This window comes from Enhydra lutris, unplaced genomic scaffold, assembly GCF_002288905.1.
Source record: "Enhydra lutris kenyoni isolate GAN:26980312 unplaced genomic scaffold, ASM228890v2 scaffoldscaffold33, whole genome shotgun sequence".
NCBI lineage: Eukaryota > Metazoa > Chordata > Mammalia > Carnivora > Mustelidae > Enhydra > Enhydra lutris.
The window spans coordinates 6808016-6834087 of NW_019154117.1; the positions used below are offsets into that span (position 1 = coordinate 6808016).

Genomic DNA, 26072 nt, shown 5'->3' on the forward strand with positions numbered 1-26072 from the left:
TCCTATTTCATGAACATGTTCCAGAATCACCTCCCGTGACCTCTCTGCAGCCCTGGGCCCTCCCTTCCTCATGGTTTCCAGTTACCTCTCTGGCCTCAGGACTTTGTTCAGGTTATTTCTCTAGTAGGAACAGTCCCCTAGCCAAGCCTCCTTACTCCCACCCCAGCTGAAAACAAAATTCAAAGTTCTTACGATAGTTCATAACAGTGTCTTTAAAACTTAGTGAACTACCATCCGCAGTGACAAGGTGAGATGTACATTTTATACTCAGGTAAATGCACACATGCACCCAGGAGTATATGCACACGTGTGTGCACACACATGCACACCATGCATTTAAATGATAGAAATAAATGTTTCTATCTAAATGATAGAAATAAATGTAAGGATAATGCTTATCCTTACAAGGTGTAATGTACTTGAATGTTGGCTGGTCTAGCCAGTCTCTTTTTTAAATAGCTGTTGTGACCTATTAAAATTGTGAATGTGACCCACAGTTAAAAAAAAATATTTACACTGTTTGCATGTTTAATTTTTACCCACTTTTTCAAGCCTGTTTCTTTCTGATATCGTCGTTCATTATATCCAGCCATTCTAGACTTGTTAAATATCAGGGTCTTTGTTGTGTTGTGGCTTTTCACATGCAGTACTCTCTTCCTGATATGTTATTCTTTCTGCTTTCCACAGGGCTGACTCCTTTTCATCTTTAATTTTTAAGCTAAATCTCTCCCCTTTGGGATAACATTACTTGACTCCTCTAATAACCCCCCACTTATTTGCTTTCATATTCGATTTTTCTCCCAGAGACTTAAGAGAATTTCTAATTATCATATTGTATTACTTATTTATGTATTTATTCTTTTTTTTTTTTTTTCTTTTGAGAGAGAATGAACAAGTGGGGAGGAGGGTCAGAGGAAATGCAGGCTCCCCACTGAGCAGGAAACCCAAAGCCAGGCTTGATCCCAGGACCCGAAATCATGACCGGAGCCAAAGGCAGACATTTAACTGACCGAGCCACCCAGGCGCCCCTGCATTTCTTATTTTTGAGCACCTACTCCTCTTCTAGCCCTCGTGACCGTAGATATCATGTCTCTTTTGTTCCTTGTGTTTTAGTTGCCAGAATAGATGCTCAGTAAATATTTGTTAATGTGTACAGAGTCGCCTGCAAAGAATAAAACGTTCTCTCCGTGTAAGATACTATAATGATCTGCCTTATTATATTCTATCTCCATGGTACATTTTATGGTGTAAAACTTGCAAGATACTCTTATTTCCTTAATTAACCATTTTCAGGCCATTGCTTAATCCTCTGGTTGACTAGCTTATTGGCGGGAGGACATTCAAAACCTGGGCAAAACACAAAACACAAAGTTCAGAGGTACTCTGTGCCTGGAGTTGTGGATAAGACACTTGACGCTAAAGAAAACAGAAAATTGGTGATAGCTAAGGCAAATTGGCATAATCATCCTAGTGAAAATGCAAGCGGGGGATACTCAGGGCCATGCTTAGCCCAGGTGTGTGCTGAGGCACGCTGGGATGCAAACAGCACTAATTTACTGAATTCAGTGGATCAGCCCTGACATTTACATAGAATCTTATAAAAGAGTCAGCTATGAAGCAGCATCTGTTAGCAAGTAGGCACCTATCTATGTATTTACATTCATTACTGGATACATATGCGGAACAATGGAAAGTCTTCTCTTCTGCTATAGAAATAATATGACACATTATTTTCATAACAGTCTGGCAGTCAATAAAGAACAAGCAAAAGGAACACAGTAGCACTTTTCAAATGCGCACAGGACTGCTTGGGAATTTCGCTGTTTCAGGAACGTACGGTCCAGAAATAGTAAGCTGCTTTCAGTCTGATATGCCAAATATTGAGTAATTTTCTGGGACATATGTTTTGGAAATTTGGGGGGAAAATAGTGTTCGGGCAGTATCTCTTATGTATTCATTATGCAGTATGAAAAACAGGCTGATCCGAGCCATCAGAATTAGAGTGTCATTCCTTCCAGTACCTAAGAAAGATCTTTGTCCTGTTGGTGCTTCTTTTTCTTTTCTTTTCTTTTTCTTTTTAACATACATTTTTCAGTATTTCTCCAGGAGCTTAAAGCATTTAGACATGGCAGAGACCTTTTGGAGTTATCTGTGCATGACTTTGGCTCTGGCTCTGGAAACAGAACTCCAACGATGGGTTGATGCTTTATCATCCTAACCTTTAAAGGACAGGGACTAAGGATATTGTGGTCTGCCTCTGTGACCCAGTTTAAAAGTCTCCTCCATTCCCACTGCAAGGTACATTTGTCAGAAGACAAATTCAGAAACCCTCCACGACACTTTATTTCCTAATAAATTTTGTCCTCCCCCCAGAATTGTCAGTCTTTATCCCAGTATGTGCAGTACCCCAGTCTTATCTCCTGTCCCAGAGGTCATAACTGAGTGATGAGGATAACTCAGTGAGTCAAGCACACTCTTCATTGACTTTCCCCTTCTCCCAGTCTTCTCTCACTTTCTAACTCACAAGTGATCTCTAACTACTAGAAGGAAGTATGAAAATAAACATGGGTTGCCATGTTTTCAAACTGACTTGAGGCCTGTTGAGATTTTATGTATGTGATGCATTGGTTTGTATTACCCTCGTTCCCTGAGAACTCCAGAGGTATGCCCCACAGATGGAGTGATTTAAATCCCTTGGAATGTGTCTCTTATGGTAGCATACTGACTTCCATGATCATAGAACCTCTAAAATCCAAGTGTGTGGTGGTAAGTATCCTTTGAAGTAAGCCCACCTTCTCCATCTCTCCTCGTTTGTCGTGGGGAGGACGTCTCCAGAGTTTCCATTCTGAGTCAGAGAAGAGGGGAGTGTGGTGCTAATTAACAGTGAGACCCAGATGTAAGCAAATTCCAGAGAGCAACAGGGAGCTCTTGGGTTCCCTGTAGGACCTGTAGGGGCTGTTTCCCACAGTCCTTCACAAATAATGACAAACAGAAAAAGTTGTTTTTAATGCGATGAAATGGTTGAGGACATGGGCTAAATGCAGACTCCCAAATCTATGTTTTTAAAGATTTTATTTATTTCAAAGAGGGAGAGACGGAGAGAGGGAGAGACCACAAGCAGGGGGAAGGGCAGAGGGAGAGGGAGAAGCAGATTCCTAGCTGAGCAGGGAGCCGACCTCAACCAAAGGCAGACGCTTAACCGACTGAGCCACTCAGGTGCCCCCCAAATCTACTTTTTTTTTTTTTTTAACTATCTGTACGCTTTAGACAAAGCTATGTAATCTCTTTAACCTTTTCTAAACAAGTACTCACCTTATCTGTGAACTAGAAATTATAATAGTACCTATCTCATAGAGTTGTAATGAAGATTAAATGAGTCAATACCTGAAAAGCACATTAAATAGTGCCTATTGCATAGGAACTGGTCAGTAAATTTTAGCGATCATTAGCTCTTGTATGTTTCACTTGTGAAATCAGCTTCGCGTGGAGAGCATGCTTAATCATTTCGTTCAGACTGCGAAAAGGAAAGCCAGCACCATGCCCAGCTTTCTGGAAGTATTTATTGTCCTAGGTATATTGCTACACTTTACTTGGCTTTACTTAAAATATCATCGTCAGATTGTGTTATTTTAAGTTCAGTGAAATAGGGCCACTATCATATTTAGTGGGCATAAATTAAAATGAGCACATTTCTCTTTTTACCTAAATTCAAAAGCAACATGGCTGTTTTTTATTATATGAGTGTGTAATGAACGAAATATATAAAATTACTTCTGGTTGGGAAACAGAGCAATGATGGTGTGTGTGTATTTTAAATGGCATTTTTCTGTCTGTAAAGAAAAATGTTCTCTTTGGGGTATTTCACACATCACCCCAAACTAAAATTTATACCTGGATCTGTGGTTACTCTTTCTGGAAAGCAGTAACTTTACCCAGTGGAGAGTACTTCTAGAGCGCCTTTATTATTTTACTAAAATTTACACTATAGATTATATTACAAGAGAATTTATAATGGTTTTGAATGACCTGCTTTAAGTGATACCAGACCATCTTAGAATAGTTCACATAAATTTTCACATTTTACCAGAACAAAAAAAGGGTTTACATTTTAGAAATTTATGAAAGTGGCTATTATGTCAAATATACTTTTAAATAGAATCATATTTTTAATTGTTTACTGGTATAACTGCTACATACCAGCAACTGTGTTCAATGTTGAGGGTACAGATGGGAAAAAAACACAATTTCACAGGAGTATGAAGACACGAGGAAATTAACAATAAGTGTATTGAGAGCTGTTTCAGGGACCCAGGGAACAAAACATAGCAGCCCTACGAGGAGTGGCCGCGGAGGGCAAGGTGTGCAGAAGAGTAGTTCTGGGAGGAAGCAGGGAAGAGGTCAGTGTGGTGTGAGTGAGGAAAGCATTTGGAGACATAGCTAGTCACGTGTCTGGACATCATGGAGGCCCCAGCCCTGCTGCTGCTTGTCAGGCAGGTCAAGGGTTTTGAATTTCTTCCGAAGACCAGGAAGAATCATAGAGAGGTTTTTAGTTTGAGTTTCATATTTGAATTTTGGGGAAGTTCCCCTGTTGGCAAAATTCAAGATAGATTGAAAGAGAACCAAACGAGAGGAAGGAAAACCAATATAGGGGGCAAGGATAATAGAGAATCTTGTGAACGAAGGCAGTGGGAATGGAAAGGAAGATTGGAGATTATTTTGTAGGTAAAACTAGTAAGACTTAGTGACTGACGTCAGTCTGGATGAGGAAAGAATGAGGTAAGGATAGTGGCGCTGCTCTCCACCAAGAGGAGGAGTTTAGGGAAAGAAGCAAGAGAGAAAGGGAATTTCTTTTTAGCCATAAGTTAAATTTTACATGTGGGGACTTCCCATTTATCATGGTGTTTCCTAGTGGAGATAACCAGGTGGCTGTTAGAAACCCAGATTTTAATTCTTCAAGTATAACCACAAAGTAGAGAGAGATATTAACTCATGTAAGGTCGTTTACTATGAGCATGTGTTTAGTAAAAATAGGTGGTCTGAATAAAAATGAGAAAATATAAGAGCTAAAAATGGAGACCTCAGAAAATACTCGTATTATAAGTGCCAGAAAACTAGAGCCTCCAAAAGGTCCTTTAAAGTTAATAGTGAGAAAAAGCAAAAAGTGGACAAGAAATGCCACAGAAGCAAGAGAGGTTAGGACCGAGGGACTCTACATAGACCTAGAAAATGTCTGAGAACATAAACACCAAATTATCAGTAGTGGCTGGCTGTGGGGTGTGGGACTGAAGAGAATGATGCTAGAGCTGAGAATTTTCACCGGATATTTGATTTTTTTTTTTTTTTAATGAAAGTGTTTTATACCTCTCTGTACTATTTTGGCAACTTGATGTGAGCTTTTCATTATTTCACAATGAGAAGTGAAAACCAAAGTCAGGTTAAAATGTAAGGGATAGTCCACTGGAAAGGAAAAATAAATCAAGCAAATAAGCTTCTTAATCAGAACAGGAGAAGGAAGGGGCAGCACGAGGCAGTCCGCACTGTCTGTGCTGTAGGTAGGTCAAAGAAGATAAGGACTTGTCAGCCTTTCAGCTTGGTTTTTAGATTAGGCCACAAGCGACGTTATTAAAAGCAACTGCCATGAAAAGCCAAGGGCGGAAGCTTCACTGCATTTGTTGCCAAGTAGAAAGTAAGGACGCGAAGAGGTGGCATAGTCATCTCCTCGGGGAGGAACGTGAGTGTGAAGGGAGGAGGTAGAGATAGGGATGGAGGGTCCAGCAAGAGGGAACTGTTTGCTCAAGGTCCTTACCGAGGCAAGGAAGAGATCGATGCGTACTCCCTTGGTCATGGGGACTTATTGCAAATTACCCAGAATGGGAGGTAGCATGGGGATTTGACCTGTCAGCCCCCTTTTTTGAAAACTGGGTTCTGCAGGCCATGTTTTAAGGACTTGGAGAAGGCCCTCAGCAGGATTTCTTGGCGGGATGAGACCTGAGCTTATTTCCATGCTGGAGGTAGGCACCGGTCAAGGGCAGAAGCTGTCAAGGACGGAGGAGTGTTGAGATACTTAACTAAAGGAACGTAGCCTTCATTTCTGGAATGAAGTCTCATACAGAAGTACAGAACTCTTCTTGTTCCAAAGGCTAAGCTAACTGATAGATTGTAAGCATAAATTCACACTAGAAAAGAAATGAGGATGATATAAATAAGCTACTAAATTGCTTCCTTTTTCCTTCTTCTTCTAAAGCCGAACAACAACTTATCCTTACACAGAAACGCAGATGTACAGCCAAAACACTGGAGGGAATTACTTTGATACCCAAGGGAGTTCTGCGCAGGTGACTACCGTGGTTTCGTCCCACAGCATGGTGGGCACTGGTGGGATTCAGATGGGCGTCACGGGAGGACAACTCATCAGCAGCTCTGGAGGAACCTATCTCATCGGCAATTCCATGGAGAACTCCGGTCACTCAGTGACACATACCACTCGGGCCTCCCCAGCGACAGTAAGTATTTGAGTTTTTGTTTCTTTCATTTAGCTTCTTGGTAGCCTCCATGGTACATTTTCTTCTCGAGGGAAGAAAAAAAAATAACACAGACTGGGGCGGGCATGAATGTGTTAAGTAGTTTTAGTTCTGTGGTATTTTCCAGAACGTGGCCTGTGTGCCTCTGTGCGGGTTGATACTGATATGTCCCCCCGCGTTACGTGAGTTGGAAATTTTTTTATGAGTTATGGGAAGAGAGGTGAGTCTTCCTCATTGATGCTGATTTTTATAGGCTTCCTTCAGTGATATGTAGTAAAATACTGTAAATTTCTGCTGAAAGAACTCACTTTTATCTTATGCTGATTTACACTGGCTTATGAAGAGTAAAATACAATTGAGTTTGAATTTTCACATCTTTCAGTAGTAGTCTTAACTCATCACCAGAGCAGTTACCATACAGGCAGCATTTCCCAAACCTCAGACATTTAGTTTGGCCATATTCACTCAGATCGCCTGTACTATTATTTATTCAATGTATTTTTAAAAATTGATTCACTTCTAAAATAGAAAACTGTGTAATTTTTTCTAAAATATATAGAAACCCATACTTAAATAGTAAAGTTAGAAGTGTTTACCCGTGTGCCATGTTATAAAGTCCCTCTGTTCAACCACAGAGACACTTTGGGAAAGACTGATGTAGGTGATTGCAGTGAAAAAACATCTCCGTTGGCTCTGGTGATAGGCGTGAGCATGTGTCTGAGGAACCTGCCTACATATTTGAGTTTTCAAGTTTTTAAAATTTAATACAAAGATTTATTTTGACACAGATTTTAATGTATTATAATGCTGTCCTAGAAATAGTAATAACAAGCTGTGTAGAATTTGATACCCTCAAACTGTGTCCTGAGCTTTCCAGCCTCCCCTCTAAGGAGGATAATCACTGAGAACCACCCCCTGGCTGAAGTAGCAATGGAAGTGGTTATGTACGGGCTTCATGTAAAAGGGGGCTGGCGATTTGAATTAAGTGCATTTCATAATCTTGCCGTATATTTTGTTCTTACAATGAAACAGAGGTAGAAACAAATTGAATAGGAAATAATTATGACAGGCTTTACCTTTCTCATTTTATGGATTTTCCTCAAGATATAATATGTACCTGGTAAGTATTTTGTATATAATTTTTATGTTTCTAATCATTGCATGTGTTCAGACTTTCATCACTTGGTACTTTTTCCCTGCTCCATCTCTAAAAGCTCATTATATTTAATCTACTATTCCCTACTAACATCAGAACAGATGACTTGCCATTCTGAGGGAGAGCTCTTCTTTGTACTTCTTTCTTTGTGTTTTTGAAGCATTTCTTTGTGTGTTTGTCTCTTGCTTTTAATACCACTAAATATGACATTTCTAAACTTTTTAGCCACGCTGTTGTATTTATGTCGATTAGAAACGAAATCATGGGTTCTCTGGACCTCATTCCCCTAGCAGTAAAATAAGGGCTTAGTTAAACTAAATGATATCTTAATTTCCTCCCAGCTTTAAAATCATAATATTTACAATTGTAAATTGTAAAATGTTGTAGATTATCTTTACCATAAAAGGAAAGGAGGTAGATCAGGTACCGTACTTTATAGCGCTCCTGATAAAGGCTACTCAGAAGGTCATTTTCAGTGAAAAGGGAGATACTTGCCACTTGTTGGGGCCTGAGGAGAATTGAAAAATGGGGAGAAAGAGTTCTTTCCCACTGTCCTTTCACCCACCCTCTCCCATGCTGGCGTTCCATCTGCCCCATCCCCAATTCTTCTCCTTCCTTTTCTCCAGGAGTTGTTGTCTATCTTCACACTGACTGCCGGCTGTCTGCTAAACATTGTCATCCACTGAATACTGGTTTCCTAAATTTATTAGTATTATCACTGAGTTCATAAAATTGATGATTTGGGATCATGACAGTATAGTTGCAAATGTAACAGTAAGTTTTATAGTTTGTTTTTTTGTTTTGTTTTGTTTTCTATGTAGAGTATGAAAAGTGGCATTACTCTTTCTAAGTTGTCCACTACACAGATTTGATGTGTGATTTTTTTTTTTAAACTAACACTTAAAATAGTTGAGTTATAGTAACTGGGAATAGTGGAAACCTATTAAAAACCATCGATCCGTAGTATCAACTGTATATATTAATTTATACTTTTTTTAAAAGAACATTAATACCTAAGGTTCTTTTATTAAGATTGTTCTTTTGGTCCTTGTTAGCAAAAGGAATAAAAAAGTTAAATAAAAAGGTAACTTTGCATGGAAAAATCGTAAGGTCAAAGCACAAATGATAATGTCCTATGATAGATATATCTATCCATCTAATAATCCAAATATTATAATATAATATTTATAATATGATCTATATAATAACATAATAATAAACAATCTAAATATACTTCTGCTAGTGTTGATTGTATTATCTTCCATTATTACCAAGATTTATATTTGATTTAGATTCTTCTCTCAATAGTGCAAAAGATCATCTCCTTCATTCACCATGAAGTGTACAGTTTCGCATCTGTTATTCTAGTAAAGGTAACAAAGTCTAAGTGCCATGCAACCTAGTTACGATTTCCTACCATTCTCCTTTTACCAAATGTTCAAAAATTTGTAGCTTCTGGTTGTTTAGACTCCTAGAACTCCAAAGATTATTTTGGTAGGTACCATGTCATTAAAGGGAATTTACTTATTTTCATGTATCTTTTTCATTCTCTGTAGAACCCATATGAGCACAATCTTGAGCCACTTGTTGGTCAAGACTCAAGCTGTTTCTTTCAAACATTGAGCCAGGCTGTGCCATTGACGTTCATCTCCCTCCGTGTTCTTTAGTGCTCAGCCTGTCTCCTGTAGCATGCTTAACACAACTGAATGGGTAGCAGTAGTCTATACCGTGGCCAGAATTCCTGCTTGGGAAATAGTCTATTGGGGTTATTGCTTAAGAGGTCATAAGAATTAGAATGTACAGTCAGCTAATTCAGTTAATGTGAAACTGGTTAAGTTTTGAGTTCTTGGGAACAAGAGAACTTTACTCAGTTCGTGGGTAGCAAGGTTTCTTGCCCTGGTTCTCAGAAGAATTGCCTTGACTCTCTCTTGCACTTGACTTTAGTCTATACAGAAATCCTTCTATCTAAATTTAGTAGGAATAACTTCTGGCTCAAAGAAAAGTTTATTTCAATGTGCAAACCCAGTTCCCAAGATACGCCAATAGAAACAAAATGATCATTTCAAATTGAAGCCATTGCTAAGAAGAATAAACAGTTCTTGAAATATTTTCTTACCTATCTAATATTTCATATATAACCATTTTTCTTATACTAGAAAGATCTCTGAGTGATTAATGGAAAATTTGTATTTGAGCAAATGATTCCCTTCGGTTCTATAACTTTAAATGACAAAACATTTACATAACGTGTTTTAGTATTTAATCTTTGCATTGTAAAAGTTTTCAGATTTCAAGTTACATAGAAATAACAGAATTTTCTGAAAGATTATGATGGCAATATATACAATTTTATTTTATGACTATATATTATAACATAAACTACTGATATTCAGATTTGGTCAAGACACTATTTCTCCTTTTACTGTATATTTTTATTTGATTATTGGAGTTGTGTGTATAATTCATATGCACATACACACATATATACATATATGTTTTTATTTATATAAGTATGTATACACACACAGTAATAGACATTTCCTGCTGATAGTATTAATAATTTTCAAAAAGAGTAATATTTTTAATGGAACATCACTGGACATAAGTTCAGCTAAGTTACTACTTGGATAAATGTTTTATGTTTTATTAAATTAATAATGCTGGGGATCTGTTTATTGTTAATATTTCAGTGGCCCGTGGATATTAATGTGGAGGAGTTAGCTTCAGTCACAACTCTGAGCTCATCATTCTTTGATATTTCTCCTGATTGCATTACCATGATGTTTCCTTGTGTGTCTTCATTCATTTAAAACTCTTACTTTTCTGGGGCACCTGGTAGCTCGGTGGTTAAGCGTCTGCCTTTGGTTTGGGTCAGTTTCTCAAGGTCCTGGGTTCGAGTCCCACCTCGGGCTCCCTGCTCAGTGGGGAGCCTGCTTCTCCCTCTGTTCCCCCCCGCCAAATAAATAAATAAATAATTTTTTAAAAAACACCTCTTATTTTTCTTCATTATCGTTCTGTAGAACCACATCATTTGCAGAATTTTGGAACTTGAACCCAATTTGCATTTGAGGATCAAAACCTTATGATTGTAGTTAGTGATATTTTTGTGCTCATCGCAACATAGTTTATTTTATACCAGACTTTATAATAGCCATTTAAGAAGCTTTATATACTTACTTCTCCATAAAGTAACATTTGTGTTCTTATAATTAGATGGTTATTTATGGAGTTTTTTTTTCCTTCTTGTTAAATAAGATTACATTAATCATTTTTTAGACTGTGATATGAAAGCTAATTTTTATACCTTTCTATATATATATTTAGTATATATTTAGTAATTATGTATGTTAAATGGCTCTTGCTAAAAGTAGATCCCACCAAGAGACACAAGGAAAATGTGTTGAAACTAATATTGTTTATATCTCTCCCTCTTTTGATTAATGTAAAACACCGTCATTTCTTTCAGTTGCCTGGGAGGGAATTTGAATGTCCATCTGCTGCTAGATAAGTCAAAGTCTGGCCTATCTTGTGTAATTAAAGAAAGTTAAGCTTTGTTTCAAAGTTAGAGATGCTTTTATTTCTTTATTCTTGGGTTACATGTTTATGGATTCAGTGTAAGGGAATTTCTTTTTTCTGAAAAGATGAATGGATGGGAAGCCTGGCTGTCTCTGTCAGTAGAGCACATACTCTTGATCTCAGGGTTTTAAGTTTGAGCCCCACGTTGGGTGTAGAGATTACTTAAGAAAAAAAGAAAACAGGTGAATGAATGTGTTTAGTACCTCCGGAAAATGCTTTTGCCCTTCTTATTCCTTTACTGGAATGGTCCCAGTGGCCATTTATTCTGTTTTTATTAATTTGTGTATGTGCATTAGTTATGCATTCTTAAGTAATACGAGTGGAAAGATCTAGGAGTGTGCGTGCTACCTGTCCTACTGACACTGTGCTCAGACTTGTGTCAAGGTTTTTGAGTGTCGTGCTAGAGATATTCTGTGAATAGAAGAGCAGAATGTCTCTCTCTCTCTGTCTCTTTCTCTGTCTCTCTGCTGGTCATTATGTTTTTTTAAAATACAAATAGTAATTAAAAAATACTACATCTTGCTTGTTTTTCACGTAACAGTGTATCTCAGAGATTCTTTTTCTCATCAGCCCTGGAAGGCCTTTCTTATATTTGCGGGAAATGACTGTTACAGAAGGTGGCAGACTGCCCATCTCTCATACCAAAGGGGGGAAAAAATAATGTTGGATTCTGGGTTACAGCTATATAGAGGTAGAAAAGCAAAATAGTCACCTGAGATGAAAATTTCTGTTTAATTATCATACGTAAAAATACGCTTGGAAGAAAATCTTTTAATTTAAAAGTGTGCATAAATTATGCATACATCAGTTTTATGTCTTTCATATATTACAGAAATAATCATTCCTATTTTAAATAATTTTCTTAGTCTTCCAGTTAGTCTCAGTGAGAAGAATAAAAACAAAAACAAAACACTTCTCCACTTATTTTGGCAGAAACACGTAAGTCCATTACGATCCTAGCATTTTCTGTTTTCCTGTGCCCTGTTTTTCTCTAGGCCAGCTGGAGCCCTCACATGTATCTCCTCAGAGAGAGTCCCACGAAATCTTCTGTTTCCTGTACTAAATCTTAAATTGAGTAAAGGTTCTGGGACCTCATTTTCCAAGCACTTAATACAATGGGACTTTGAGTGACTGGTGGTCTCCATCACTTTATCTCTGTTCCATTCGGCCGTCAGTCAGTTCCACTCTGCTCCAGCCTTGAAGCTGATAAGATCTAGAAGCCGTAATTTTGCAGTTAAGGCTGTAAGACATTCCACTCCTAGAAATCCTGATAAACTGGAAGGTTAAGACAAACAGAATGACAGGGGCCTTCAGCCTCTCCTGAGCATAGCTGACGGGTTTTCCTGAATTTCTAAAGCCAAGTGTAATGAGTTATTTTACTTTTTAGCCATTTCCTAGTGAAATAGGATTTCAGAACACAGGGGTGTTGTCAACGTGCCAGAAAGGGCTTTATTCTATTTCCTGCGACATCTAGATTAGGCAGGTTTCATGTTGGTAAATTCTGCTTAATGAATATGGAAATGAGCTGTGTTCCAGGTGACCTCTTGTATAACATTTGCTTTATCCTTGTATTTATAAGTCACGTTTCCAATTAATTTACTAGTTTGAAACTACTCTAGATTTTGAGGGAGGAAAAAAAATTACTCATGTTTCACTGCTGGAGACCAGGTAATTCCAGCTAAAATACAAAGTGGCTTGGTGACAAATTAAAATACAGGAGTCATTGGGGGTGCCTGGGTGGCTCTGTGGGTTAAAGCCTCTGCCTTCGGCTCAGGTCATGATCCCAGAGTCCTGGGATTGAGCCCCACATCGGACTGTCTGCTCAGCGGGGAGCCTGCTGCCTCCTCTCTCTCTGCCTGCCTCTCTGCCTCCTTGTGATCTGTCAAATAAATAAAATCTTAAAATAAATAAATAAAATAAAATACAGGAGTCATTGTTAAAACCATACAATTTTTTATTTCATTTTTATTTTAATTCCAGTATGGTTGGCCTACAGTGTTATATTAGTTTCAAGTGTTCAACATTGTGATTCACCAAGTCCAGACATCACCGGCCGCTCATCACAGCACGTGCTTCAAACTCATCACCTGTTTCCCCATCTCCCCACTGACCTCCCCTCTGGTCACTGTCAATTTGCGCTCTATAGTTGAGTCCATTTCTTGGTTTGTTTCTCTCTCTTTTTCCTCTTTGCTCTTTGGTTTGTTTCTTAAATTCCACATATGAGTGGAATCGAACAGTATGTACCTTTCTGTCTGACTTATTTTGCTTAGTATTAACCTCTCTAGCTCCATCCATGTTGTTGCAAATGGCAAGATTTCATTCTTTTTTGTGGCTGAGTAATATTCCATTGCTTATATATACCACATCTTTTTAATCCATTCATCTATCAGGACACTGGGGCTGCTTCCATTATCTGGGCTCTTATAAATAATGCTGCAGTAGACAGGGGTGCATGTATCCCTTTGAATTAGTGGGTTTGTTGTTGTTGTTTTGTATATTTGGGGTAAACACCCAGTATTGCGATTACTGCATCATAGGGTAGTTAGGCCCATAAGATTGTAATACTGACTGTTCCACTGGCTCATCTTTTTTCATTTAATGAGGGAAAATACAACACAAAGCCTATGACTGATTACCAATTTTCAATGAGAGAAAATCTCTCCATGTTCCCCTGTTTATCAGTTCATCCTCCAAAAGTATGTGATTTGATTACTGTCTCCTCAGCATGCATAACTACAGTCATGTTTACTAGCCCCAAGATTATCTGGATTCTTTCAAAACTTTGCTATTGTGTTTGATTCTAACTATTGGAGCCCATAAATTTCACTGGCTAGGACTTTTGTAATCTACCTGTAGAATGTTAGAAATAATTTTACACATTTAAATTTACTACTTAAAAAAGTTTAGTACCTTTCCCATCTGCCTTATAGGAAAGGAAGATGTCGGGTTTTTAATCATGCTTTCAAAATTACAAGAAAGATGTAGTTAGATAAGAAAAAGAGAACGGGAAAATAGAAAGGAGATAAAGAGCTCAGCATTGCAGTTATAATTGTATACCTGATAAGAACCATGAGCAGCAGATGAAAAACCATAACAAATAGTAAGAGAATTTAGTAAAATTAATATTTAATGAAATCAGTAGCTTTTCTAGATACAAATGACACTAGTTAGAAAATATTATGGAAGCCAAGTTCTCATTTATTATCAATTTAAACCACACCATGTAGTAAACTAACAATATATGTACGAGGTCCAGGGGCTAAATAGAACTTTAAAATTCCTAAGGCCCAAAGAGAAGTTTGCGTGATTGAAAAAGAAGTTTCAGTATCACACATTTTGAATCTTCCTAAATTAGCTTTAATATTTCAATATGAACCCAATCCAAATACCAGTAGATTTTCTTTTTACAAGATAGGCTGTTTATATAAATAAACATGCAAGAACAGTGAAGGAATTTTTGTCAAAAGAGAAATAATGGAGAGTGGAGTGGGATGTTAACAGCCTTTCAATTTGATCCAAACATATTGTAAAATTAGAGTAATTCAAACAGGATTGTTGGCACGTGAATAGATCCGTGTAGACCAGTCGTGGACTAGAGACCCTAAACAGGCTGAGTGAGTGTAGAATATCGCGCGTGATAAAGGTAGCATTGCCTATCGGTGGAGACATCGTGGATATGTCAATAAATGATGTTTGGGACAACTGGATGACTGTTTAGGAAAGAAAAGTAGATGGGTTCCATCCATTAACTCCTTATACAAAAATTAATTTCACTTGGTTGGAAAAAATGAATTCTATCATTATCCTTTGATAGTGGTGAAGTATGATGTAAAATCCAGAAGCTACAAAGAATATCTCTAAAAAAAGCAACTACATAAAGGGGAAGTGTTCCCCGTGACAAAAACCACAGGAAATAAAGGCAACAGTGAAATAACCTGGCATAAAGTTTTGAGACATTATATCTGAAGAACTAATGGGTTTAATATATAGACCACTGTTATAAATCCATGAGGAAAACGAAAAAGACCAAAAAATGCCAGAAGTCTATGAATGAGCATCCCGCTGAAAAGGAAATGAACAATAAAGCACAAAGAGAGACTGTTGTTCATCTCTCACACAGGTGAAGCTGGAAAAGTCAGTCAGCCTTGCCAGGGGCGTAAGAAACCAGCCCTCTGTCTTGCTGTTGAGAGGAGTCTGAGTATGGCACAGACAGGATTGGAGAGCGCTATGGAAATTTCTATAAAAATAGAAAATACATATATCCTTTGACCCCAAGAGTGTACTTCTAGTAATTTATCCCCCTGACAATATGCTTGCATGTGTGAAATGCTGCATGAACATGAACAACCATATTCATGGGGTAGTTCTTTATACCAGAATTGAGAGTCCTTTATAACAGAATTGGGGAAAGGCTAATTGTCCATCAGCAGGGAAATAGTTAAATAAATTTTGGTGCGTTTGTTCATTCAGTGGGATTTTATACAGCCAGTCAAGAATGAGGCAGGATGTGTACAGACGCAAGTGGACGTAGAGGAGACACACATAGATCGAGATCTAGAGAGATGGAAAGATCTTCATCCATATTGTTAAGGGAAAAGGCACGAGGTAGTGTGTGCATGCTTAAATAGAAACATACATTTGCATATGCTTATAGAAGCACAAAGATATCTCCAGAAGAATGCATGAAGGAACAAAAAAACATGGAGACATGTGAATACATTATCTATTTGAAAAAAGTGATTTCCTATTTGCAAAAATCTCAAGCAAGCCCTTGATGATTATACAGTGTATGTATCTGGTCATGTTTCCCGAATGCCTACGGCTGACACAACCCTTCCTTTAGGAGCCCAGCGTAAAGACTGCTGATGAGGTATCACAATTCAGGTGAAATCATGTTCCTGGAAGAAGTCCTCCTTTATTAGACTGTAGGAAGTTTGGAGAACAGAAACTGGCATTAAATTCAGTAAAGATCTTTGGATCTACTCTTATTCAGTAGTTTGGAGCGGAAGCGAATGTTTTGTGTTTGTATTCACGTACTTGGAGTCTGGATTAGTTTCTTTAATCATTCACTCCGACATTTATGGAGCCAGCAGTGTGGACCAGGCACGTGCTTCTGGGAGTATAAAAGGTTTACCATATGGGTACCAGAGCCAGTTCTGGCGTACCAGAAAGCTGCCTAATCCTCGAAGGCAAAAATGGAAATCCAGAAATAGCCTCCAGACTTCTTTAAAGCGGTTACTTTCACTTTTCTCTCTTACCACATTATTTTTTTAAATCACAAATGTTAATGTGTTATACATTGATTAATTTTAGATTCACCAAAATTTTAATTCGGATTATATGTTGCTCATATAAATTGCAAAACTGCCTCAAGGTAGGATTGGATTGGGTGGGAAGAGAGTGAAAGAGAAGCAAAAATCCAAATAATACTTAGACTTCAAAATTGCTCTTTAAGTAGAGTTCCCTAGCACCATTGTAGGAACGAATGCCCATTCTCTCCCTGCTTACTCTCCCTAAAATAGTAAGTGCAGTCTGACCCTGACAAAGAAGAAAATTGTTGAGACTATTTTACTGCCATGTTTCTCCAACTTAGTGTGCTTTCTCTGGGGGCATTGATTAAATACATCCCTGGACAGAGCCCTCCCCCACCCCCCCACCCCCAGGGCTATTGATTCAGTGTGGGGAGGGGTCCAGACTTGCATTTCTTTTTTTTTCTACTTTTAGTGGATTTATTATTATTATTATTATTGAATTATGAGAGTTCATACATGCCTTTTATTTTTTTTTAATTTAAATTAATTCTTTTTCAGTGTTCCAAAATTCATCGTTTATGCACCACATCCAGTGCTCCATGCAATACGTGCCCTCCTTAATACCCACCACCAGGCTCACCCAACCTCCCACCCCTCTCCCCTCCAAAACCCTCAGTTTGTTTCTCAGAGTCCACAGTCTCTCACGGTTTGTCTCCCCCTCCAATTTGCATTTCTTACAAGTGCCCTGGTGACCCCCATCATACTGATCCAGGACCACCACGCTTGGAGGAATCCTCTGTTTTAGTGATTATGCAGATGAAATACCAAGTGAACATGTGCTTTAGAATTCAGAATAATCTGCAAAAGGCAGATTTGAAATCTTATACATTGGAAAATGTAAACTTGGCCTTAAATCCTATCACTTAATTCTAACCCAGCAGGTTCCCGAAGGGTAATTTAGCCCTGAGTACTTACGGAATCGATGTCTCAGAAAATAATTTCATTGTCACACACTGATAATGCCAGTCTTTTGGGTCCCAGTGAGGGCGGAGGGATGTGGGCTGTACGGAGTGATCAGAGGAACCAAACCAGCAGTCTTGGTTTCAATCCACCAACTTAAGTCAAATATTCTCAGAACACATTCAATTTATGCAAGTTTTTTTTTACCCAGATTTTTTTTCCCTCATAAATATTTCAGAATAGCTTCAGGTGGTACAAAACTGCCAAAACTTCATGTTGAAAGCGAAACAATTTAAATTTTTTCTCTAGATGTCATAAAATTATGTGAATGGAGAAGATTTTATATAGTTAGACATTTGCAAGACCCAAAACTTCTTTGCTCTAAATGCCTAGGCATGTAAGATTAAGATCTCATCATTCTTTCCTCTGATGTTCCTGGTTGGAGTGCTTCCTGTAGGAATCCCCTCTGACCCGCCCCACCCATCCCCGCCCACATACACCAGGAGACTGTCATTTCTATCAGATAAATGTGGTGGCTACGTGTTCATGTTGGTCAACACAGATAGCTTTTCTGAACCAAAGCCACCAAGTAGAAACATTTCTGACTTGACCTCAGATGCAAACAAAATGTGAAGTCTTAAGAGTTCAGGGGAGCAATTACCCCAAAGAAAATTTCCAGTCTTAAGTGTATTCTCTTGATTGGGTTTCTCTAAAGAAAAGGAAAAAAATGCTGTGTTAATTGGTGAGATTAATACAGCAACCTGTATAGACAAAAAAAAAAAAAAATGGAATTATACATTAAAGATAACTATTTTTGTGATGATTAAAATGTGACTATCCATTTAGAAGTTTGTGTTGCCTTTAGATCTCTTTGAAATCATTTTCAAGTAATACTTGTCAATCATGTTTAAACCCTTTCCTATTAGAAAGTAATTTCCTTGTAAACCATTTAGAAAATGTTAATTTTGCCAGCCACTCCCCAGAAGTTTCATTTGATATATTTGATATTTTGATTTGAAATATTCCATGATTCATATTTATGTTGTATTTGCATAAAATGGAAATGATATTGAACTTCGAGGGATAAGTCTTGTATTCTAGTCTCATATTTAATACCTGTGTAATCTCAAAAAATCCCTCAATCCCAGAGAACCTCAGTTTTCTAATCTGTGAAAAAGAGATAATATTGCTTGCCTTCCCCACTTCTCAAAGTTGCTGTGAAGATCGCAAGAGAATTAATGGAAAAAAGGCTTTATAAACCATAAAGTATTATAATATTACTTCAGTTTTTAAATCACTTTAACAGTTATAGAAAGGAAATAGTTTCTACCAAGAGACCAATTTTAATTATAGTGGTAGTTGAATATATCAATCTTGACCTTTATTCTTTAAAATAGATTAAAAAGCCATTTCAGAGTCAAGAGAATGTGCCTTGACCTATAAAGACAATGAATAAGGTGATATAATTATTCTTTTTCCTTCTGCCTTATTAGCATGTAATGGAATGACTGGTTGATATTTACATTAAGAGAGAGCCCTAATTGTCCACAACGTGATACCCTATTTGAGTCATTGTACAGGCATGCATAAATGGATGTATAAATCACGTGTCCAGGGGAGCCTCTTTTTTATCACATGTAACTTGTGCAAAAGACTTGTCACCCTTCACGTCTCCCTCATTTCCAACTGCAGTTTACCTTTTTGACATTATCCGCTGCCCCTGAATGAACCCTGTGCTCTAGCCAGCCTTGATTACTTGAACCTGCAGTATCTGGCCATGGTAGAGCTCCTATGAGGATTCTGTAGGAGAAAAAGCTGAGGCTTTCTCATGCTACTGTCCAGAGCACAGTCACTCGAAGCCTCTTTGTCCTTCCCTGTTCGCCCCACTCTGCTCGTTCTGCATGCAGGTGAGGGCAACCCTGACTTCTGTCTTCCCAGATCCCGACGTCCTGTAAACCTCCCTACCCCCCAGTGGAGCACCTCAGCCTGGGAGCAAGTCTGCAAAACGAGGGGCCATCCTATAATAATAAAAGGGCCATCTATAATGTTATGGGGAACTACAAATGCCAATTGCAAATAATAATGGGAAATTATAAATAATGGGGAAAATGGTTTTTTTCATATTTCATTTTTGTCTTTAAAAGTATTTGCTACCTTAGAAGAAGTACAGTATCGATTCCTTCTTTGAGGTTGGGAGAAGAGGACACAATTGTATTTGCTGGACATCCAGACACCATCTGAGCCCTCTTCTCCTCTTCCCATCCTCTTTTCCTTGGGTGGGACTTCCTCTGAAGTTGAAGTCCTTTTCGGGACACTGATTCTTGGTTAGATACACCCAGGGTAACCCTGGGTGGTTGGAGACCCTCTACGTACATGTCCTTGGTTCCCACAAGGCAGCATTAGCATTGTAGTGACTGGAAAAGAGTTTGCAGCCTGGGTTTGAGGCCATATGTTCATCATACCGTGTATCTGTCCCCCATCTGATCATAGGTACCCTGTCCCCTTCCAGGCCTTCTTCTCTTTTTGTAGGAGCTCCACTGAGTTTTACGTATTGTTTTTTCTCTTACATATGAAATACAGCAGCTCCCCGGCCTCTTCTGAATTTCTAATCCTAACTCCTGAGAAATCAGGAAAGACTTCTGTCACTAGAGCAATCTGCTGAATTTGCTATATGCTCTCAGAATAATAGGGGCTTAAGTCTTCCATACACACCTGCGCACACACACATACCCGCACGTGCACACACACACACCACTCTGCCATACAAGACCTAAGGTTTGCTTATTGACATGTGGTCATATTTTTATCACAGTGGTGATCATTGCCACTTTCCGTACCAGAAGCACAGTCGTTGGTATAGTCTCTGATGAGCCCTCTAGACTTAGTACAGGGTGTCTTTTGCCCAAGTGAAGGAAACCCATGTACACCATTCCCTGATTTTCAGTCTTTTGAGAACTCAGCAGTTGGTTGGGGAAGCCGAGTGTTACACCTCTATTCATTTTAATCCTCCAGTGACTAATTCACTGGTGACACAGTCCCAAACATTTTTAAAATATAGCCCTTTTCCTCTTTCTTTACCCAAATAAGCTTCAGGGCCAGCCAGACTCCCAGGGGTGCCTGCTCTCTGACGAAGTCTGATTTTTCTGAATCGTCTTCATGGCCAGTGACCCTCTCAGCAAGGTGCTCCACACAGTCCCCATTTTTCACACAATTCTCCACAGTCGTTTGTCACACAACACACCGCAACGAGGTCTTTGCATCCTTCTGCTACCATGTGGTCGGAAAGAAATCTGGCCTGTGAGTGTAGCAAGTTCTCATTACCTGCGCGTTGACTCTTCGGACCTGGCCAGGCATTCCATCGGGGCTGCCTCTGAGGCTTGGAGACCCCGTGATTCCCAAAGCTGGAGAACATCTCATTTGTCTCTCTTGCTTTTCTGCCCCCGAGGCCTGCCACTCTTCCGAGATTGCAAAACCCTCTTCTCCCATTGCTGAAAATACGTCTGCAGGAAGATGGAAGCAAAGTTTCCTGTCTTCGGTGGAGAGCCACCCCCAGAGTCAAGTCCCCTTCTCCCCGGATCCCCGCGTGAAGCTGGTGAATCTGGAGGGTTTGAAAATCGTCCCTAGCATCGTGTTGAGGATCTTCTTTTCTCTTCCAGAAAAGACTGATTTTTCTAGGAAGCCATGTGCCCAGATTGTCAGGAATGGATGGCGGTTTCTTACCTGCTCTGTCACACAGGGAGTTTCTTGATATCACTCGCCCCAGTAATCCCACTTATTGCTCTGAAAGCTTGTCTCTCCAGGCCAGATGTCTCATGTCGGATAGAGCATCCCACCATCTGATCTCAGAAGAGTTGCCGTAGCTTCTTATCTGATTATGAGGCAATAGTCCAGGGTCACCTGAACCAGCCTAAACTCCCAAGCACCACGTATCCTAGCAATAGGTAATTGCAGAGAGGACGTGTACACTCCTGGTGACTCAGTTTCAGGATGATTATTCAGTAAGAGCTACAACTGGGCACTGAACCTTAGTTCAGAGCATTGACTTTTCAAAAAATAACCTCCTGTATCATCATCGTCTAAAGCCTCACTGGTTTAAGGAAGAAATGGAAAATGTTTGTCTAGCATGTCCACTTTTTAATGACCCGAAACAGTAACCATGAATTCTTTTAGTCATAAAGAAATTAAAATTGCTGATTAATAAACCCACACAGACCTAGATTTGGCCATCATCACTACCGCAGTGACACCTCTGATCATTTTCACCTTTCAACTCAATGTAGAAAATCAGGCAATGCAGATCATTTTATTTTTATCTAGTAGACTGAAATCGAACGTCAAACTCTCGACACTCAAACTAGAAAGAAAATGTAGGCATTGTAGCAAATTAGACTTCTGAGCGAATTCTTCACAGAAGTGATCTAAAGTCACGTGAGGGTGAGGCTTTTCAGCTCTCTTTTTGGATATATGTGTTCTCTTTGCAAACAAGAACACTTAGGATGCCCTTTTAAGAGATGAGTACCAAGGTCCTTTGTAGTTCTGCAGTTTAACATTTTAGTAAAATGCTTGCTTACTCATTACTCTGTACATTTACATTACTCTTTTTGTAATGTATTTTTTTTTCACTAGTACAATATCACCTTCTTCAGTTGGTTTTCAACTGAAAATCTACTACGTGACCATTCCACCCAGCAAGGAGAGTGTTTTAGAAGCCAGGTTACTTAATTTTGTGATCTAAAAGAAACTAACAGTGAAACAAATCCTATTACTTAGTCTTATGAATTACTATAATCTCTATTTTAAGAATATGTTTTTCTATAATTTCTAGTCTACCATTTTTGTCAGTTTTATATATTACTGGTTCCAGTAACTTGTGGAAATAACATAAAATAGAATTAAAGCTATTAAGTTCCCAAGTTGCTTAGAAGAAAATTGGATTTAATGCTGATGTAATTGAGACTGGACATTCTGTGGGTAAAGTTCCACCAGGAAGCAATTGGGACGTTGATGGGGGAGAGAACTTCACTGTGGACATTGCCAACGATCATTTTTATGTTGGTGGGGGGACACGATACGTGAGAATTTCAAGGCATCGTTAATTTCCGTAACCACTGTAAACTAGAAGTAAGTCAACTACATTTGAAAACACTAAGTGTTCTTTATAGGTGCTTCTACTGATGTGCTGACTTGATCACATGGTAGAAATAAAAGTAACAAAACCAGTTTTCTCTCTTACATAATGTGATTTTTAAATTTAACTTCAGTTAATGTTGTTAACATAGCCAAGTAACCAAATAGAGTGTGTTCAGAACCTGATTTGACAGTACGTGCCCTAACACTGGGAGTGAGAGATAGAAATCTTTTGCTATGAGGTTATCAAGAGTGCATCCCATGTATTTTAGGCACCTGCTCCTTAATTAAGGTGCTATGATTGCTCATGGTATGCTGAGATTACATGGTATAAAACTGTTTCTGTGGTTGTCCTTTTCTTTGTTGACTCTGAATTATTTTCTCTTTTATGTTCCATTTCTGCTGTCGTTTCTAATAGCTCTGCCTCACCACCTCTTCCTAAAATATAACATAGGGACCATGATTACATCGTAGTGTTTGTTCATACTAATGACCCTCCACTTCCAAATTTTAATACAGGGTTAAGAGAGGAATGGATAGAGTTAGTAGCTTTTGAATACTAATGAAAGGGTCTTTGTACATTTGCATTAAAATACTAATGCATGTTAAACACAGAATCTGCAGGGTAATTTTTCTTTCATGACAAAATAGAGCAAATATTAAATACTCTGTGAAAGACTGTTTAGAAAGAGAGCAGTTACTAGCTCACATCTTGAACTCTGAAAGTCAAGAATGTTTTCTCATAACTAGAAAGAAACCACTGGAGTTCCTGCTCTTCAGGCCTCCATTCTGATCATCATTACAGAATGTTCCAGAAAAAAAAAATAAGGTGTACTTTTTGCGATCGGGCTTATCATTAGCGTGCCTATTTTTATTTTATTCTCTGGGGGTGGGGCGGGAAGGTGGGGGAAAAGACACATTTAGGTAAGAGCTATTCATTAGCCACCATTGAAGAAGAAATTGAACTTTAGAGAATCTATCAAAAATTCTCTGGTGAGCCTTTTATTACTATCTTGTCTTGAGCCCTTTTTTTAATGACATCTATTATCAGATTGAAATGGCGATTGAGACGCTGCAAAAGTCTGACGGTCTGTCCACTCACAGAAGCTCTCTCCTCAACAGCCATGTAAGTTGCCTCTTCTTCATGTAAACTAATCTCTTGCTTGTTCTGCATGTGTTGCTTGCTTCTAAATGCTTGTTTTATTTATTGACTTGTTTATTTTGCTTCTTAACCTTTCTCTCTCAGCGCCCTATGATCTCTGTATCCCTTCATGGCTATTTTGTACAGCAGAATATCTAAAACAAACAAACAAAAAAAACCCCAAATGGAGCCCCTGATATACTGCTTTACTAGGTTTTTGTGCTGTTTTGGTACAGATGTAACATTTCCAAGTTCATACCAAGCTGCCATTTACTTGTGAGAGCTAATTAATGGGGATTTTCAGTATTTAAAGTTTTCTGGTTTGATACTGATTGTCTGTGAAGCAAATGCTTGTGATCCGCATCTCTGTGTCCAAAGCAGGCAAATGGTCGTGTCTGCTTGTATGCCCAGTAGTATTCTGTAAGTGGAAAAAGATGATTAATACCAAACCGAGTGGTAAACTGTCTGAAAATGATTTCTTTACCAGTAAGACTATATAAGGTGGGCAGGAAACAGTGACCTAGATGAGCTCAGGTCCTGAGACCTACAGAAAAATGAAACTGGGCCGAGAGAAGAAGGGAGACTCTAGATAAGCTATAAATTGGTACTAATTGAGATTAAATAGGATCACTGTTACTATTTCTTGATGCTTTTACCTGTTACCAGATGCAGCCATCACTGTAACACTGGTAAGTCTGAGAAGATCAAGGACAGTTTTGTGAAACTATGAACACTTTTCAAATTTCAGATTTGGGGGAACTGATGGAAATTCTGATTAAAAATTATTTTGTTGCCATAATTTCTGAATATATGGGGAAAAGTAAATAGAGCTGTGACTTATATCTGTTTTAGATAGATCTTCTGCTAAATTAATATCAATGAGAATACACCAAGTTAGTTTTCCCTCCAACTGACAATGCATTCTTAAACTGAGAAATAAGTTATTATAATTTTTGAATTCTTCCCCATATTTTGTGAGTGAAAAGTCTAAAATTGGATCACCCAACTGAAATGAGATATTGTTATTTTTTCAGTAAACCTAAAACCTTTCGTTCACAGATAATATTTTCACTGTGCTTTTTAAATAATTGACTTTTCAAAGACTTAAATTTTATATTCCAGCTTAGCACTAAATACCTCCATGTCTTTTACACATTTGTTTTTAGACGAATATTGTGTGTTCTTTCTTTTTCAAGGGAAGTATCATGGCAAATAAAAACAGGTTAGCCAATTTGGAGAATGCCTGCCATTCTGGTAAAAAGTATAGGTTGTAAATTTTAAAATAATGTATGTTTTGGCCTTTCTTTTTGAAACAGTTTAAGGAATGTGATTTTTTACCCCCGTCTGAAAATTTATATGCAGTAAAAAATGTCACTCTTTTATATGTTTCATCAGTATATCCCTACTGTGTTAGCATGAATTTGTAGTTGTGTATAAAGACTGGTTTAATGTACGCTATTAGGGTTTTTTGGGGGGGGGCGGTAATGACTTAACTGGCATTTGTGATTTGAAAATGGCAAGTAAAAATGTTTTTTACTTTTAGTCAAAAATGTACAGGAACATAAGAAAAACAAACACCTGAAGCCAACAGTAAACTTTCTGAACTGTCAGACTTCTAAGAAATTGTGTTTTTGTTATTTAATTCATATCTCATTTCACTTGAATTATGCAATTTAGTAAAATATGTGCTGTGTTTAATTTTAACTTGGATTACCAATATTTATTAGTATTCCATGACTAATAATATAGGTATAAGAACATGGGGTTTTTTGGTATATTTTTGTTGATTTGTTGGAAACTCTTCAGATATGTTGGGGTTTCTTTGAGATTATTATTCTCTTGTAAAACTCACAAAATAATATTTAATGTTAATGAACGTGTGGTTTAAGCTACACAAACAAGGAATAAATGTTACTGTGTGGCTTCATGCTTTTTGTTACATAGCACGGTAGCCCTTCCGTAGTGTTGTCTAACTGCCAGAGACATTTCAGGATATATACATGGTGGTATATATATATATACATACACACACGGTGGTAAACACACACACACACACACACACACACACACACACACATATACAGTATATAGATAAATGTTGCAAATACAGTGATAATCTCCCTCTAGATATCCTGATTTGTTTTGTTATGCCTCTGAGGTAGTTAAATTCATTTAAAGCACATTTACAGTCAAGTCTTCACAAATACAAATGATTCTACAGATGGTATAGAAACTGTAAAGGAAGGATCTTGTCTCTGCTGACCAGTCAGGCTTCTCCCTGAACACATAACAAGAATTCTGTTGTTTTTCTGTCCTTGGAAAGTTAGTGATGCTCCTAA

General features: G+C 38.1%; 1 protein-coding gene across 2 annotated transcripts in view; it reads left to right on the forward strand.

Annotated features, from left to right (window-relative positions):
- The window catches only part of LOC111153619 (regulatory factor X3), a 155239-nt gene that overhangs the window by 56443 nt on the left and 72724 nt on the right, over positions 1-26072 (forward strand). For both annotated transcript variants that reach the window (XM_022512762.1, XM_022512761.1), the window contains exons 3-4: positions 6245-6503; positions 23644-23718. In XM_022512762.1, coding sequence (XP_022368470.1) covers positions 6245-6503; positions 23644-23718 — 334 coding nt within the window. The remainder of the gene's footprint in view (positions 1-6244; positions 6504-23643; positions 23719-26072) is intronic.